This window comes from Euwallacea similis, chromosome 3, assembly GCF_039881205.1.
Source record: "Euwallacea similis isolate ESF13 chromosome 3, ESF131.1, whole genome shotgun sequence".
NCBI lineage: Eukaryota > Metazoa > Arthropoda > Insecta > Coleoptera > Curculionidae > Euwallacea > Euwallacea similis.
The window spans coordinates 6,013,852-6,030,888 of NC_089611.1; the positions used below are offsets into that span (position 1 = coordinate 6,013,852).

The window sequence follows — 17,037 nt, forward strand, 5'->3', positions numbered from 1 at the left end:
ACTAAAATCCGGCAAACACTAAATTCTCTTAATCGAATGATAATACTAAAAAGAAACTATAGAGGAAATTATGAAACAATTTACGTTTTATTAACAAGGGAAATATGTATAAATGCTGACCGGCAGCGCTTATGCCCATAAAAAACAGTAATTACAATAATCATTATTAATACTATCAAGTGTATATACAGTACATACAAATAAAGAAAATGTTAGATAACAAAAAAACTATAAGTTCAGCTTAAAATGTAGGATAAGTATTAGTTCTTGTTTGCAAATGTCCTCTTCCCGAAATTCAACCACAACCCAAGTTATTAGCATAAACTGTAAGATACAGGAGGATTAATAAGTATTTATTTGTCTAATTGATGACAAAATTATTCTTTGTTCCATAAATACAGGCCTTAGAATGTCATGTAAAGGAAAATGATGTAGTAAGTAAACAAATGATGTTTTTAATAAAACTACATATTCGTTTACTTACTACAGAATAGTTTTGTTGCTTGAAATTACCTGGCTCATATCTTTCAATAGTGGTTGGTGACGCCAAGGCAAGTAAACTGGTATTCTATTGCACCCTGTATATTTACCTGTCTAATTTGCAATATTAAAATAATTTAATAATATGGCAATAAATCTTCTACAGTGTCTTTTAACACACCTTACATTAATAATTATTATTAGATTGATCACTTAGTAATCTATCCAAAGCACGATTAGGTATCTTTAATATTATAAAAAATATGGGAAGTACGAATGCTTGGAGAAGAGTTTTCTCACAACACCAAGTCCAGTGGTGTTCCGGCAAAGAAAACCTCTAAATTAGATTATTACCTCAGTGGAATAGATAAAATTTTCATGACTTATATCACAGTTTACTTATTGATCATGAAAATTTAAATCATGACGAATTGGGGGGATGTCAGGTGTGAAAATCTCTAAAACTAAAGTTTTCACGTGGCGTTCGTTGCATGCACGGTAATGCGCTGTTTCAATGGCTTTATGTAGAACCATTGGTCTTCTCCGCATTTTTTAAACAGCTACGAATAATTGTTTTTAATGAATGAGCATGCATTTTTTGCTATGAGAACTTACTTTCGTTTGCCAGTCTTTTCCACTCTCTTTCCTCTCCTTAGCCTCGTCTCTCTGCTTTTGCTCCAACGTCTGTTTGGCATTAGTAGCTTTGTCGATTTCGTTAAACCTTAATCCAGCAGTTACTTCCTTCCATAGTTTTCTAGATTCGTTGTCATCTTGTTGACTGATAGGTCTGACTTGTTTCTTCACTATGTTCAGCGCGTTTACGTCAATAAATAGTTCGGGTTCAACCTAAAATAGATGAGAAATTTCTAAGCTTTGAATTGAAAAGTTGAAAAACGAACTTTGAATGATTGAAAATTCAAATTTGAACTCTTATATTTTCCTTTTTTTTTTAATTAAGAATCTTAGGTCAACCTAGGACCAGATTTGTATGAAACTCACCATTATTCCTAATACTAATATGCGGTAATTATGCATGTTTGTGGTAATTCTGCATTCGATAATATTAAAATTATTTCCTTACCTTATCCACCCATTTGGCTTCCATAACACCATTCCATTCACCGCTTATAATCAGAAACGGCTTTTTTTCGTCAGGCCCATATACATCAGCCGTAACCTTATGTTTCTTGTTTCCATAAAAAGGCTTCGTAAGAAACTCTATATCACAATGATAACCCGTTTGTGGGGAATGTATAGTCACAGTTCCGCCCAATTCGATCCAAGGCGTCGTCAGGATCGACCTTCCGTACCCGTTGGGAAATGTTACCACGTATTCTTCGTTGTAGTCAAGCACCTAAAGGGATTTTAGCGGTAAAAATTAAGGAAGTTGGAGTAAATTTAACATACAGAAACGATCCCTTGACCTATATTGTAGACACAAACGGAAAGACCGAGGAACTTAGACTTCGTATATACATGAGCATTGAAACTTATCCGCTTTTTCACGCATTCGGCATAAAATGCAGATACTGAAAGAAAAATTGATAGAATAAAAACCAATAGAAAATATGCCAAAACAATAGGTAGAGCTCACAATAAATATTTCTGTAAGCAACGATCACTTACTAGGAGGGTGATGCGACACTTGTTCGGCAACAAAGGTCAGTTGGTTTCGTTTGCACCAGGGTACCGGACCATCCGAAACAGTTTCGGTTCCATTCAGACCAACACTATCATCAGCAATGTCCCAATGGCATCGAAAAACTTCCCCCAAAATGGGGTTGTACGGTTTCTTGGCTACGGAACTTTTACGGCCAGCATGATAGGATGATAAGTACCATTTCACCACCTGCACCATTCGATCTCTTGGATCTTTCAAATCAGGGACACTAAAACGAAAAACTTATAGAAAGACAGAAAATGTAATTTGCATTCTAAGTGCAACTTGCTTGGAGCATTTAGAAAGCAGTCTATTACTGGTCCTCAATAATATGTGGTCTAAATGATCATATCTCTTATTTACCATGTGAATAAATCCGGATGTGCGAAATAATCTGCGTACATCTCCAAGAGAGACCGCCTTTCTAAAATAAACGTCGGCAGTACTACTTTAGTTAGGTCCATCCCAATTTTCACTTGGGAAAGGAGGTGTCTAATGACGGATCCATGGCTCTCCATTTCTACATCAAGCTCGTCCTCATCTTCATATAATGCTTTAGAAAAAGATAATAATATATAATAATCAAACCTTAGATATAAAGTTGAAAATCCAACCGCATTACATTCAAAGATTTAACATAACTGAAAAGTTCTCACCATCATAATCCAGATTTTCCTGATTTCCACTCCTCGCCGAATTATCGCTGCCTTTCCGGACGGAAGGTGTTCTTTGGGCTGTATTGACCATTGCGGGCGGATTAGGCTTGGACAATTGTGTTTGACCTTCATTATCGAAAGAGCGCAAACTGCTGTAAAAGAAATTGACAGGGAAAGCATTAATCAACCTGAATCATGCAATAGGTTATTCACGTTAAAATTCTTGGAACAAAACTTTATTTGAAAGGCAACATTCTATATATCAATATACATCTAATAATAATGGATTATTTTGAGAACTTCTAATGTTGTTAAAGCCCAAATTATTGAGACAGACAAATTTACAAGGAATTTACCAAGCAAATGAAGTTATGCATACATTATGAAATTATTCACCTGTCAATTTTACCTGTATATTAATATTTTAGGTCTAAGTGTAGAAATATTGTCAGGTAAGTGCAAATCAATAAATTAAAATTGCAGGCAATCTCAAATAAACAAACTGAAGGGAAATTTGAAAGCTCAATTACCTTCGACGTCGAAACGTCAGCTTGCTATTCAAAAGGCGCATCATATTGCTTTCGTCATGGATAACAGCACTTTCATTAACGAAGATTGATTGAACTCACTATTATTGACCAAAGTAATTTTTTATTGCAAATGTTTGTATAGGCGGATGAAGGCTTGTGTGAGTTTACCGGGCAGTAAACAAGTTATATAAGCTTTGGAATCTCTGTTAAAATTTAATTTTTCTAGCGATGGAATTAGAAACAATAATCGTGGTGGTCTAGTAACATAATGCATGAGGTGTAATAACTCTAAGTATTCTGATACTATCGTAGTTCAATATAACTTTACGACGAACAATTGCGAAAGCACTGTTAATGTAGTCAAAATCTGGTCAAAATGGTGGATAATAACTGCTAAATTCACGAATATTGATAAGATGAAATCTCACGTTAAATATTAATATCACCCACAAATGTGCCACAAAAGTCCTTTTCAACCCCACCACTAAAAAACAATTATAGCATATGATTAAAATAACAGTTAGATGTGAGTGTTTTCGCTTTTACCCGCAATGCTTGAAAGTAATTACGGGGTTTTCTTCTGCAATCGACACTGTGCGTTAGTGCTTGAGCGATTTATCGAATCATATGCCTGGCTTTTTTGGGGTTAGGGCGACGCATTATGTCGCGACGCCTGCTGGAGAGCTGGGGGTGACGGCGCATTGCTCCCGGTCAGAGGTCAGGGGCGGATCTCCCGTCCGGACTAATTAATTCTATTTGTTAATTCGTGATCAATGTGGATATTGGAATGCAAAGGAATTTGCGAATGTTTGCTTTTTCTACTCTTTCTTGAGTTGGTATGTAACAGTAAAGTTTCTAAAAAATGGCTTAATTAAAGAGAAGATCTATTTTCAGTGAGAAATAGCTTAAATTGAGCTTGAGATTTTTCATAAGAGTAAAATACAGCTAGAGCTACCTACTTCTTGACATTTACCCATTTTTAATCTTCGATGCATCTTAGATCTATATAATAATATGGGTCAAAAGATATATAAAATTTATCATCTCATAACGATTTATAAGTCGATGCAAAAAGAATTCTAATAACTCGTTAAGTTTCCGAGATACAAAGGTTCTTTATTATTTTAATTTGCGTTTCTGGGGTTCTTAATTTAATCATCTAAGGTTTCAAGAGTTAATATAAGATCCAAACCAATCGATTAGAAATAGCCGTTTATTTGGTTAAATTCTCGACGTCTTTGGGCCCTGTAAAGCATTTTGTATAATTTTACACAATTGGAAAGGTGATTTTCTTTCCTTTGCATTTTGGCCACTGGAAATCGTATTCATTTCTGGAGTTCACAATAGAAAATTTTCTAAATGAAAGTGACTAAAACAATGAAAGACTTACGTGGGGGAAGGTATTTGGCTCCCAGCAAATGGGTCGTCGTTGGCGTCGAAAAAGTCTTCTTCTCCTTCCGAACTTGAGTATGACATATCAGGTACTACTAAGGCGGTTGCCGTAGCTAAAAAAGAAAGAGAGAAACCTTTCTAGAAAGATATCACAGACTTCTCACGATAACGATTAAAATGATATCGTTTGCAAATTGTTAAATGATGTATTTTGAGTAATTTCTAATAGAGAATTCATTAATTTAAGTACAAAAGTACAGAATTTTCATAATATTTTTGACCATTTATAGTTATAACAGTAACAGTGAGAGAGAAAATGGAGAACATTTTTCAATTTATGACAATTCTAGTCCTATTTGGATAGATTGAGGCTAAACTGGAACTCCAGTCTAGTTTCCACAGCAGAATATGAATTTCAAACATTAAAATACCTTACTTTTTCAAGGTTTTTTAAAATTCCTTTTATTTCCTTTGATTTTTTAGCAACTTAATTGTGTCGGATTTGCATTATTCACGTAATATTATCTATTAATTATTAGAACTAAATAAGAGATAAACTTCACTTTCATTCAAATTTGCATTCAATGAGGCAGATTAAATAGACTAAAGATCATTTTATTGTACTATGATTACTTTATTGTTGACCACAATTATTTGAATATTAATATTAGAATTTAATTTAATTTACGACATTAGACTTCGGAACATAGTTTTACATAGAAAAAAAAAAGCATAAATCAACTCACACAATGTTCTAAGAGCTCTTCGGCCATTTTCGATGCATTCCGACCCAAGTTCTATACCCTGTTGAATAACTGCTTGTACTGGAACCGCATCTAAAAATCAAACTTTATAAAGGAAGCTGGAATTTAAAGCTCTTACTCTTCTTAACAACGCTAATGTCTCATAGCCTGTTGAATGACAATAACCCTATAGTTACCAACAATTACTGTAATAAATTACTCCTTCGATTTAATCACTAAATACTGATAAAACCAATAATATTTTCTATAACAAACCATGCCAGAGCGACCTTAAGAGTTCAACAAATGTACTTTAATAAATAATTTTATTTAAGCTGACATATGCTTTAACGTAGCCCCTCAGCGAATAGTGTGTATGGACCCAAACAAAAGCTAATTAAAGCAATAACAAAATTAACCTCCTTATTAAAGGCAATTTAAAGAAAGAAGCACGTTTTCGTTGATGTAATTCGTGTGGATTACGCGGTAAAACAACATAAACTGAAAATGTTGGCAGTTAAAGGGGAAAAATAGAATATTCTTTTAATGGGATTTTAATACTGCATAAGATAAATTAGGATGTTGTAAAAGGTGATTATTTAAAAAGACGGGGGACGGTACACACAGGGTGTTCATTAAGCCATTTACTACTTACCATCACACATCTGATATCGATAATATTGTAGTTAAACAATTAATATATATCGAAGACATGTCGCTAATATATTAACGCCTATTTTAGGTTTTTTTAATGATCATCCGTTATAAATTTCTTATGTTTCAAACAGTGAGAGTAACTTTTTCTTGTCGAAATTTTATATAACAGAATTGTAGTCTACCACCTCCCTTCAGTCTATACCTTTGAATCAAACTTACCATCATGAATGGATGTTATGCTGCTGGACGTTCCAGGTCTCGGATTGTATACTCCATTTACCGGATGAGCTGTGTTCTGAAAAAAAATCCATCGATAATAATATTTACTGGAAAAGAGGGGCCAGGTGGGTAACTTTAAGATTGTTTCAATAATTATACTCCAGCTGAATTTATTTCCAACTTCGAATTATTGTCAAAAATTATATGACAAATCAATAAATGGGATAAACATTTGTCAAGCTTATTGATGCAAGTGCCTATAAGCCTGAATTTACTATAAATACTGAGCCTCATATAGTTTTACAGTCTAATAATTTTCATGTATTATGTGACATAGATCCCTTTTTTGGATTTGAAAAATAGTTATTATCCAGTGAATCATTTCAACAAAATTAAATTAAAAAACTTTTGACATTACCCCAAAAAAGTATTTCTTCAAGTTTTAATAGGCATCTCTCTATATCTAAAAGTAAAAATATTTATAGTAAATTTCGAAGATTCCCCATAAAACCATTATTCTTCAAGGAATATATAAAAATTCACTTAAACAAAGCACATTTCCGCAAATAATAAAACTTATTTGTTGTGGCGATACTAAAGCCATAGTTATGGTGACTAACCATAATAAATAGTATTTATAGTTTTTTCTACGTGAACGCCCATAAAAAATTGTTTACACAATTTGAGGAAAACCTGTCAATTTATGAGACAAATTTTAAAATACTGAAAAACACAAATAAATCGAAATTTAGATATAATAGTAAAAGTACATACCTTGGCTATTTGAAGTAGCACTATAGAATGTTTTATGTTATCCAGCATCACCTAGAATATATACATATAAAATATACTTCATTTACTTTTAACTAAATTTTTTGGCAAGAAAACCACTCACATTTGCATGCTCTAAAATAATCTGACACTTCACCTTCTCTTCCGGCTCGGTTAAAATTTCTATCCTATCTTCTAATTTCTGTAAAAAAAAATTACCATTGGGGATATAGTTTGGCACTGAAACGAAGACATTACCTTAGTTTCCTCAATCATAAGCTGTAGATACGCGTCAGCCTCCGAAACTTTATTATCAAAGTCTTTTATGGTCGGAGACACGTGATACGTGTCGTATCTTGTCTGAAATATGAAAGTTATATGTCTAGATAAAACAGAGGCTAAAAGAAGACTGATTTATTGGGCTGTGATATAAATTAGGTAGGTACTGACTTACCCTACTAGCGTGCCTAATAATGGTGTCCTCTAAAGCATGCACCCATTTGTGGCGTTCCTCGGCATCCCTGGCTTGGAAGTGGAAAGTTTTGTGGTCTACAGTGATGGTAAAGGTACTGTCATCTTCGTCGTCAATGCCTATGACCGCCCCTTTTAATCTGACGCAGCCTCGTCTGACACCGCGCATCATTTTCTCTTTTGACTGGAAAAAATTCATCTGTATAAAAAAAGAACGTGGCGGAAGAGTAAAGTGGATTTTTTGAAAATTTTTTAGTTTTCTCTACATGCACATTTCAATAACAATTCAATAATGTATAAAATTACTCGCCAAACTATGGACTAGATATGTATAGATACAGATGCGAGCAAAAAAATAGCGTCACCTATGCGCTTGCAGCTTCAAGTAGAATATTTTTCTCCCAGTTGAGATGATTGAAATTATAAATACAACACGTTCTTTGAACACTTTTAAGAACTATCTACAAGTAATTTGACGTCGATCTGTCGTATATTAAAGAAAATATTAAGGAAAGTTAGAAGAAAACACAAAAACTGCTTTATTTGGAAATTAAGGTTCTCTACTTCATACTTTAAATAATTAAATTTACAATAAATAATTCTACGTTTTTTTAATGTATTTATAAAAATGTACATTCAATATTTGATTGTATGCCCTTTTGCATTTAAAACTGCTTGACAACGATTAGGCATGGAGGCGATCAGTCGTTGACAGTACTCTATAGGAATCCGATACCATTCTTCTTGAGTGATGGCCCACAAATCTTTTAAATTTGTCGGTTTTCGGGCCTTAATCTGCTGTTTAAGGTATTGCCAAAGGTTTTCGATTGGATTCAGATCTGGGGATTGTGCGGGTCAACTCATAACATTGATGGAACTTTCGGTGAACCAGTTTTTGACAATCTTCGCTGTATGCTTAGGATCGTTGTCCTGTTGATAAACCCATCGAATAGGCATATTGTCCTCAGCATACGGAAGCATGTGGTCCACCATAATTCCCAAATATAACTCTTTTGTTAAAATCCCATCGATTTTCACAAGGGGGCCAACACCATTCCACGAAAAACATCCCCAGATCTTAATGTTTCCACCTCCATGCTTAATTGTCTTTTTCGTGTACTTAGGGTCGTAGGCAGTACCTGGGGGCCTCCTAACTAGTCCAGAATGGTCTGAAGAATAAAGCATAATTTTACTTTCATGGCTCCACAGTATGTTGCGCCATTTTTTCTGATCTTCTTTCCCAGTCCATTTTAGGTGATCTCGAGCAAATTTTATTCTGTTTTTTAAATGATTTTTTTTTAACAAGGGCACTTAACGCGGGCTTCTAGCAACTAAATTTTGTTCGCGTAACCTTTTGCGAACTGTCCACACGCTCACATTCAAATTTATTTCTGTAAGAATTCCTTGAGCACTCATAAATGGATTCCGCTTCGATGTACTAATTATGATTCGATCTGCGTTTGGGGTGGTTTTCCTCGGCCTTCCTCTATTTTCTTGTTCCGGAAGGTCCTTCATTGCATTTTGAACCATTTTTAAAGAACATCCAATAATTTTGGAAATTGCTTTTAACGAATATCCTTCGTTTTTCAACTTTCGAATGAACTTTCTTTATGAAGGCGTACAATGCTTGCCACGACCCATTTTTTATAATAGATACTAAGAAAATTACACTATTAAGTACCGAATATTAGTTCAAAGAATAGTAGAGTACTTACCAAAAAAATGTTAAGAAAATTTCAAAAATTTCGACAAAATTCACTTTACAAACTTCAAGAGTGTTTTACAGCAAAAAAAACAGTTCAACCGAAATATTTAATTTATAAATTACTCAAAGCTTTTATAAGGATGAAAACTTCTATGGATATACTTAGAAACCTACCTGGAGCTAATTCAAACGTCAAAACTTCCTTACCTTACTTGAGTTTTTCCTAATTATTAAACAAATGAACGAAAAGTAAGTGACGCTATTTTTTTGCTCGCATCTGTATGTCGGAATAGTGTTTGATGCGTTTTCCATGTTTGAGGAAAGGTATCTTTTTAATAGCCAAAGAATGAAAAGACAGACTAGCGAATTCACTACCCTACGACCGTTCTTCTGCTTTTCAATCTATCAACTTTGTTTTTCCCTGTTGTCTTAACTTTCCCAGTTCTGGTGAGTCTTTCAGAACCATGGGAAAATACCTGCTAGTCCCCATTACAAAGGGACCAATAGTTTAGTGTCACCCAAATAATTAGTACACATGGCCACTTAGGAGCATCGTGGTATTAGTGACCTCGCTCGACAATGCTTTTTCTTAAGAAGGCTGTCAGCCTGCCCTTTATCTTATTGTCTCTTCTAATGTTAGATTTGCAGAACTTAAGAACTAATAAATCTCCGACATATATATATTCGGACCCCCTGAATGGGTAGTCTTGGACACATTGTTTTCGTGCAAAAAATAACCAATAGTCTTTCTAACTGCAGCTAAGATTTATTGGAATTGAACTATATTCCTACTATATATAATAAAACAATATTAAGGAAAAAACGAGTAATTTACATGAATAAAGACAAAACGAGGAACGAGCCACGTTCGAATGACGTCAGTTAAAGTATCTAAAAAAGGGTGATTGCTTTAATTTTTAAACAAAAACATAATAAAAATAACGCTCTATAGTTTTGCCATGTCAATTTGGGTCTCATATGCCTATTTACACAGATAATAATACTTGAATTATTGTCGAACATGTTTTGAAATTATGCTCAAAATATAGTGGGTAAAGGGCAATACGATGAAAGGAACCTAAACATGGATCAAAGTAGAACAAGTTTTTTCAAGGTGAGGTTTAGGAAAAAAGCATTACCTTTCTTTGTGAGAATTCTAGTGATGGAATGAGGCATTTTTCCATTCAAACACTTCTATTATTTGTATTCAAATTGTGATACAAAAAAGTTTATTTCCAATACTTTTAATGAAATTCATATATTATTATTATCTAAATTCTATACGTTTGACGTAGATGGTTCATGTATTTTTCTATAGGAACAACGTGTCACGCACAATATTACAGAAACAATATAACAGAAAGAGTATATATTTTACATAATAAAAATTAAAGTGCGATCTCTTATTCAATAAGCATGAAAAACACTTGGTTGCCTACATATAGTTGTGCAAGAGGTGAATCTCACACACAAAAAACTATTGAAAAGAGATACCGCACAATTATTGGAAAATTGAAAAAGACACAAGAGAAATATGCCAGAACTTACAAGAACTAAAGAATGCATTAAAAGACACGAAGATAAAAAGACCCTTTAACGGTGTTCTGAGTATTACTAAACTCTTAAAGTCTTGAAAAAAAAAAACGGGCTTTAAAACGTTTTATTTTTTATCTTATGATTTTTTAAGTAGGACGATTTGTAACTATGAAGACAATTTTTCAAGATTATCGTTTATGCAAAAATCTTGAACAAAACAGCATTATTTATTCATTACTCTTCTGATGACGTTTCACCCACAGACACGTGAACCCAAATTGAACCCTTTACTATGAATTATCATACGGCATATTAATACTATTTTTTGTGTAATTCATGCAACGCATACCAATGTTCAACAGATATTTACATATTGCTCCTCAATAAATTAGAATCGACATATTGTACTGATTTAGTAGTGTGTGACTGCTTATGACAACTTTCTAAATCCTTTGGCCCTAGATATGAAAACAAATTAGGTTTCAGCTCACTCAGTCAGTTTTTGTAAGTATTTCGGTTTTACCGTCAAAATGTTAGGAATAGCGAATCTTACTATGGATCAAATGTTGGAAAATGCAGGTACGTATGGTGACATTTCTTTATTGTATTATATAGTTTTTATGCTTTAATCTAGACAAGAGAGTGTCTGGTTGGTTGCTGATGTCAAGCCCATGGCCTACAGTGTACATAGTTCTCATTTACTTCACTCTAATCTATGGCATTCTGCCTGTCTACATGAAAAACCGAAAACCATACAAACTCAACACTATAATTAAGATTTATAATATTTATCAAATAATAATGTGTGTCTACATTCTGCAATGGGCGATACAAACTGGGTGGATACAGGGATTATATAGCTTCAGCTGTGAGCCTATGAACTTTTCTTCTAAACCCGAATCTCTGTCCCTACTCAAATGCTTTCACTGGGTTTATTTTTTGAAAATGACGGAGCTAATTGAGACGATATTTTTCAATCTCCGCAAGAAGACAAACCAAATTACTACCCTACATGTTTACCACCACTCAACCACATTCATGATGTCTTGGATTGCTTGCAAATATGTTGGAGGTAATTAACATATTATGTAAACGACAAGTAATAACGATATAATGGTAAATACTGATGTTTTAGGTGCCACCGCTTCAGTCCCATTAATGCTAAACTGTTTTATTCACATTTTAATGTACACATACTACCTCTTATCCTCTTTGGGACCAAAATGGCAAAAGAAGCTGACTCCGTGGAAGCCAAAGTTAACCATAGCGCAAATGGTAAGAAACATGGAACTCAATGGAGTTTTGAGGCGTAAGGAAAATTTTAATTTAGATACAATTCACTATAATGCTAATCCATGCTTTACTCAATCTACAACCAGGATGCCGGAGCCCAAGATGGTTTATTGCTGGATTTATTCCAAATGTTATATTAGTATATAAAATGTTTTATGACTTTTATAAAGCTAGTTATAGCAAAATAAAAGCAACGTAATAATATAATTAAGAGAAAGATAGTGTATGAAAAAAGCTTTTTTAACTTAATATCGAGTGATTAATTAGATTTTTTCTTTAGTTAAATTTATAGATCTTTATTTCTAATAAGATCTGAACTGTGGTTAAAATATTTCAGACCATTTAAAGCAGTCAAATAAATGTGAAAGTTAAATAAAATTAAAACTTAAATTTCTATAATATTTCTGTACAACGCGATGTACAGTGGTGGCCATAGAAATAAAACCACTCCAAAAATTTCAGTTTTTTATTACTATCAATAAAAAGACAAAAAATTATAACACTTTAATAATAGAGAAAACAATCTACAAAAAGATAATTTACTGAACAATAAATAAAACTCTTCAATAGAAACAATGAACAGAAAATAAATGTGGTCATAAAAATAGGACCGTTGAAACATTATCAAAAAAAAAAAGAAAAAAGTAACGAAACTAGCAACCGAATATTGCTTAACGCCTTTTTGGGCAATCACTGTTTTTAATCTTTTAGGCATTGATCTTATTAAGCGCTGGCTGAGCTCAATAGGAATTGATCCCCATTCTCTTTGAAGTGTGGACCATAATTTTTTTTTTATTTGATGACCCCTCACGATAACTACAAGGTGCACCCAAAGATTTTCGATAGGGTTCAGATCGGGCGATTTTGAGGCCATGGCGTAACCAGAATTAATTCATTGTGAAAAAAATTGTTTAATTCGCCTAGCCATATGTTTCGAATCATTATCCTATTGTTATTTCCAAATTAATGACATTCCTTCCGAAGCGCGTGGCAGCATAATATCTTTAATTATTTTAAGGTATTCCTTTTTTTCGTTTCGTCCAAAAAACATTTCTCCACATTTTTATGTTATCATCTTCGTTTTCAAAGCGAAGATGATTCTTGGCAAATTATATTCTTTTTAATTTGTTTGTTTTTGATAGCAGCGGCACCTTTGGAGTTACTTGACTATGTAAATGAACTTTCTATAACCGCCTTTGGATAATTCTAGAACTTATTTTCAATTTAAGGTTCATCTGAAATTATTTAGATGTTAGAAAGGGATTTTTTTGGGATTATCGCTTTATTTAACAATCAGTTAGAACCGTTATTTTTCTTTTACGACTGCGATTTTTCTGTCGTTCTTCACATTTTAGGGCATTTATTACCAAGGTTTTCAATTTTCCTACTTTTCGAGAAATTTCACGAAGGGAATTGCCTTCACTTCTGAGTGTTCGTATTTTAATTCTTTCAGCTAAAGAACAGTGATTTTCATGCCCCATCTGTTTGTTTATTAATTATTAAAATGCATCAAAATACTTCGAAAATATTAATTAGGCCTACGTTTCAATTGTTATCCTATTGAACGGAGAATTATGAAACTTATAAAAAAAATAGCGATCTTTTAATACACTGATCCTATTATTATGACCACCTTAGTTTTGACTGTCTGAACGAAACAGAAAAAGTACAATTCTAGTATATAGTGTGATTTTCATTTAAAATAAAAAAGTTACGTCAGTTTTTGACAAAACGGTACACTGTAGCAAAAAACTAAGCGCGTCACTGGAGTCACATCGAAAAAGTGCCTTAAGAATGTGTTTATTTTACTGCAATATTGTCCTAAACAAAAAAGTTATGAGGAATTTTGAAAATGGCCGAAATTTGAAAAACATCCTCTAGCGACGTAGGTTAAAGATATCGAAATGCGGTTTCCGCCATTAATATTTTCTTAAAAATCGAACTCTTGACATGTATGCTAGTTTTTCCCTATCTAGCCGGGAAATGGGATTTTCTTATCAAAACATTCCAAATCCGAACACACTGTACATACAAGGCGGTTCGTTGGATTTATGGGGCCGAGGTAAAACTGTAATAGATAGATCAAATTTGATTGCACATTCTTAGGTGCGAATTCCAAGTGAAATTTTAGGGCATGATTGTTTCATCACTAATTTAGTTTGTTTTAATATACAAGGTTTTATGAAACATTTTCAGGGACGTATTTCGGTTATTATAGAGTTCAGGTTGCAAGTGATACCAGTTCGGACATAAAATTCTGTTGTTAAATACTATTTAATAAAATCACAGCACAAAGTAACAAAATCCAGTGGTTCGCTTACATGAGACGCCATGTACCTTCGCTTAGTTGTTTTTTTATATACATACAAATTCGCAATTTTGTGTACAGTCCGAGTATAAACAAATAAAAACGACATTTCTATGTCTCTTGTTCTTTACGTCAGAAGCGCAATTGTATTTTCATGCGTCAACTTAATTGAATGACTTGCAAAGTTTTGAACCGATGCCGAAATTTTTATTTGAATGAAAAGTTAATTTTACGATTATTCGTGTGTGCGTCCTCCTATTTCTGGAGAAAATAACTAGATGATCATAATTACTACATAGTAACTGGAAAAAATTAAGCAAAAAATGAATTAAAAAATTTACGTATTTTTTAACGTAACGACTGTAAAGTCATTTTTGTAGATACTTAAGTACAACTGCTGGAAATGTTTAGCACTTGTACAGATAAAAATTCCAAATTTGACGTATTTCTTGTGGAAAATAAATATTTTATTTAGTTAGTATCAATTTTTCCACTATATATTTATTAGAAATATACCATACTAATAGTAAACTGTTTTTTTTTTTAAATAGAAAACAGAAGTATTGGAAGAATGGGTACTTCCCAACTGTGATGAGCTCATGAATATTTTTTTGGCAGAATATCTTTTGTGTTGCTTTGCTTAATATCTCTCAAAAACGTTATGAGTGTTGGTTTGGTTTGGTGTAACCAGGAAATACGTCGGCAATGTGTCTCTCCAATTTGCCATGGAATGGCCAAGGATTTATCACATGTACTGTATTAATAAAAACAATCCCTTCCCGAATATTTGAGAAAAAATAAAGTTCAAGTAAAACTCAACACTTCTCTTGTATTGACAAAAGTTCACACTATGTATTATTACCATGTAATTTAAGTTTAGGGTACACTACACAAGGTTCCAAACAGATCTATACAAAAACACTAGTACAAAAATACACATTTTATAAGGAAATTAATTGTTTTGTTTCTCACAAATTAGATTCAAGTATGAAGGTCATTGAATTAAACTTTAAACACAAAACGGTTGTTTATGGCTGTGACAGTGGGAGAGACAGATCTATCAGTTGAAATTTTTTTACCGACTGCTAATTAAAAATAGTACAAGTTATATAATACAAAACGTAGGATATAGAGAATTGGACATATGTTTGTTAAAGAATGGCTCAATGTAGGTGAATGAAAAGATTTAAAACATTTTGAGGAAGATTTTGGTTTTTGAGATGATAATGAAACCAACACCTAAATATACATATTAATGAGAAAGATTTATTTAGATAGATTAAAATAAAGACACAATGATAGATATATTTTGTCAGTTAGTGCATTTTATGTAAAAAAGTGCTCTAATAATGTTTTAGTAAAAATTCAAATCTAGATATTCCCACAAATAATCAGGTTTTCACCTACCAAGATACCTTACCTACTTAAGTAGGTAAATATACAATACATAAATATTAAAAAAAAGCAATTAATTAATTAGTTAAAAAAACCTTAATTACTTATAAATTTATATTTTACAAGGGAATCAATCTGAAAATCAACATTCAGAGATAGTGATCTCTATTGCTTTCATAATAAGAGACTTTTGGATACAAATTTGTAAAATAAATTACCAACCCAAATAAAAGCTACAATTGATATTTGAATTTATAGGAATATGAAAGTCACACTAAAACAAATAAAAAAAAGCAAGCAGAAGCCCTCACACTTCATCTATAGGCTTATTTAAATCATAGATGGTCACCTAAACTATGGTACTTCATCAAGTAATCAATTACTTTTGAGACAAGAGAAGCATTGAATATTTATATGTCTGGGAAAATAACTGGAAATCCCTCTTTTATAGTATGCCCTTTAAATGAGATAAGAACTTATCAAAAGGAGAAAGCTGCTTAGAATTAGCAATGTGTATGATTAGTATCGAGTCTGGTCTGGTTTTAAGCAGCCTTACAGAGGTAAGAACTAACAAACATTGTGGGCCTTGAAATTAATTCTCACTATTTACCATTAAATCTGAGATGAAAAAATAGGCCAATTTATTAGAAATACAACACTAAACGCCCTTGTTTGCAGTGCTAATTACATATCAAACAGAGGCAACTACTTACTGTGTAGTATGACAGAAGTCCGGAGTTATCATCCAGGACGAACCATCGGTACTGCCATCCTTTCATCACATTCGTCCATTTACTCAGGGAACCCTCCATCACTGCCATTTTTCCATTGAAACCATTTAAAAACTAATAAATTAAACACTTTTTGGGTACATCCAAATTCTCGTTTTTGTTGTTTGCAAAATGAATGACAACGACAACCAAAACGTCAATGTGACTTTGTCAATAGTTTCATTATAATTTTCACTTCGTGAAACACGTTTTGTCTCTTTTTCGCTTGTGGAAAAAGATTATCACAGAAAGAATCCAGGAATGTGAATTGTTTGGTTGCTTAGGACTAGATAAAGAGGTTAGGACTAAATAGCTGCGCTAAAGCCGATTTCATAATAGTTTTATGGAAATAAAGTAAGCGACTAGGATTAAATAAGCTCAACATTGATATATAAATTACTCGGGTGTAATCCGAACGAAATTGTTTTTTATGAATTCTTTAACAAAGTCG

At 32.9% G+C, this 17,037-nt stretch overlaps 2 protein-coding genes across 4 annotated transcripts; one reads left to right on the plus strand and one right to left on the minus strand.

Annotated features, from left to right (window-relative positions):
- Window positions 1-68: 68 nt before the first annotated feature.
- LOC136419808 (oxysterol-binding protein-related protein 9) lies at window positions 69-16,726 on the minus strand. Of its 3 annotated transcripts, none has more exons than XM_066406363.1 (15): window positions 16,530-16,726; window positions 7,563-7,763; window positions 7,367-7,468; window positions 7,233-7,310; window positions 7,112-7,162; window positions 6,338-6,413; window positions 5,465-5,554; window positions 4,717-4,831; window positions 2,797-2,945; window positions 2,504-2,693; window positions 2,107-2,369; window positions 1,888-2,009; window positions 1,562-1,834; window positions 1,096-1,326; window positions 69-1,040 (listed from the first exon to the last, which is right to left on the minus strand). In XM_066406363.1, the coding sequence occupies exons 1-15, from the start codon at window positions 16,635-16,637 to the stop codon at window positions 954-956; spliced, it is 2,136 nt and encodes a 711-aa protein (XP_066262460.1). In that variant the 5' UTR covers window positions 16,638-16,726; the 3' UTR covers window positions 69-953. The 3 variants fall into 3 exon arrangements, with proteins under 3 accessions (XP_066262460.1, XP_066262459.1, XP_066262461.1); XM_066406362.1 differs by having other exon boundaries at window positions 2,797-2,948; XM_066406364.1 differs by lacking the exons at window positions 4,717-4,831; window positions 5,465-5,554; window positions 6,338-6,413; ... (3 more) ...; window positions 7,563-7,763; window positions 16,530-16,726 and adding an exon at window positions 3,327-3,634 and having other exon boundaries at window positions 2,797-2,948.
- On the plus strand, window positions 11,245-12,328 carry LOC136419835 (very long chain fatty acid elongase AAEL008004-like). The gene is made up of 4 exons (XM_066406403.1): window positions 11,245-11,399; window positions 11,455-11,892; window positions 11,956-12,095; window positions 12,151-12,328. Exons 1-4 carry the CDS (start codon window positions 11,351-11,353, stop codon window positions 12,310-12,312), a joined length of 789 nt encoding a protein of 262 aa, XP_066262500.1. The 5' UTR covers window positions 11,245-11,350; the 3' UTR covers window positions 12,313-12,328.
- Window positions 16,727-17,037: the final 311 nt, after the last annotated feature.

Bases quoted from the DNA above. Each gene is read 5' to 3' on its own strand.
- LOC136419835 (XM_066406403.1), top strand. From the start codon at position 11,351: ATGTTAGGAATAGCGAATCTTACTATGGATCAAATGTTGGAAAATGCA. The intron at 11,400-11,454 runs GTACGTATGGTG...GCTTTAATCTAG, and splicing joins TCAAATGTTGGAAAATGCAG to ACAAGAGAGTGTCTGGTTGG. The intron at 11,893-11,955 runs GTAATTAACATA...CTGATGTTTTAG, and splicing joins TGCTTGCAAATATGTTGGAG to GTGCCACCGCTTCAGTCCCA.
- LOC136419808 (XM_066406362.1), bottom strand. From the start codon at position 16,637: ATGGCAGTGATGGAGGGTTCCCTGAGTAAATGGACGAATGTGATGAAA. The intron at 2,370-2,503 runs GTAAATAAGAGA...TTTTCGTTTTAG, and splicing joins CATCCGGATTTATTCACATG to TGTCCCTGATTTGAAAGATC. The intron at 1,327-1,561 runs GTAAGGAAATAA...CATCTATTTTAG, and splicing joins AAGCCAAATGGGTGGATAAG to GTTGAACCCGAACTATTTAT.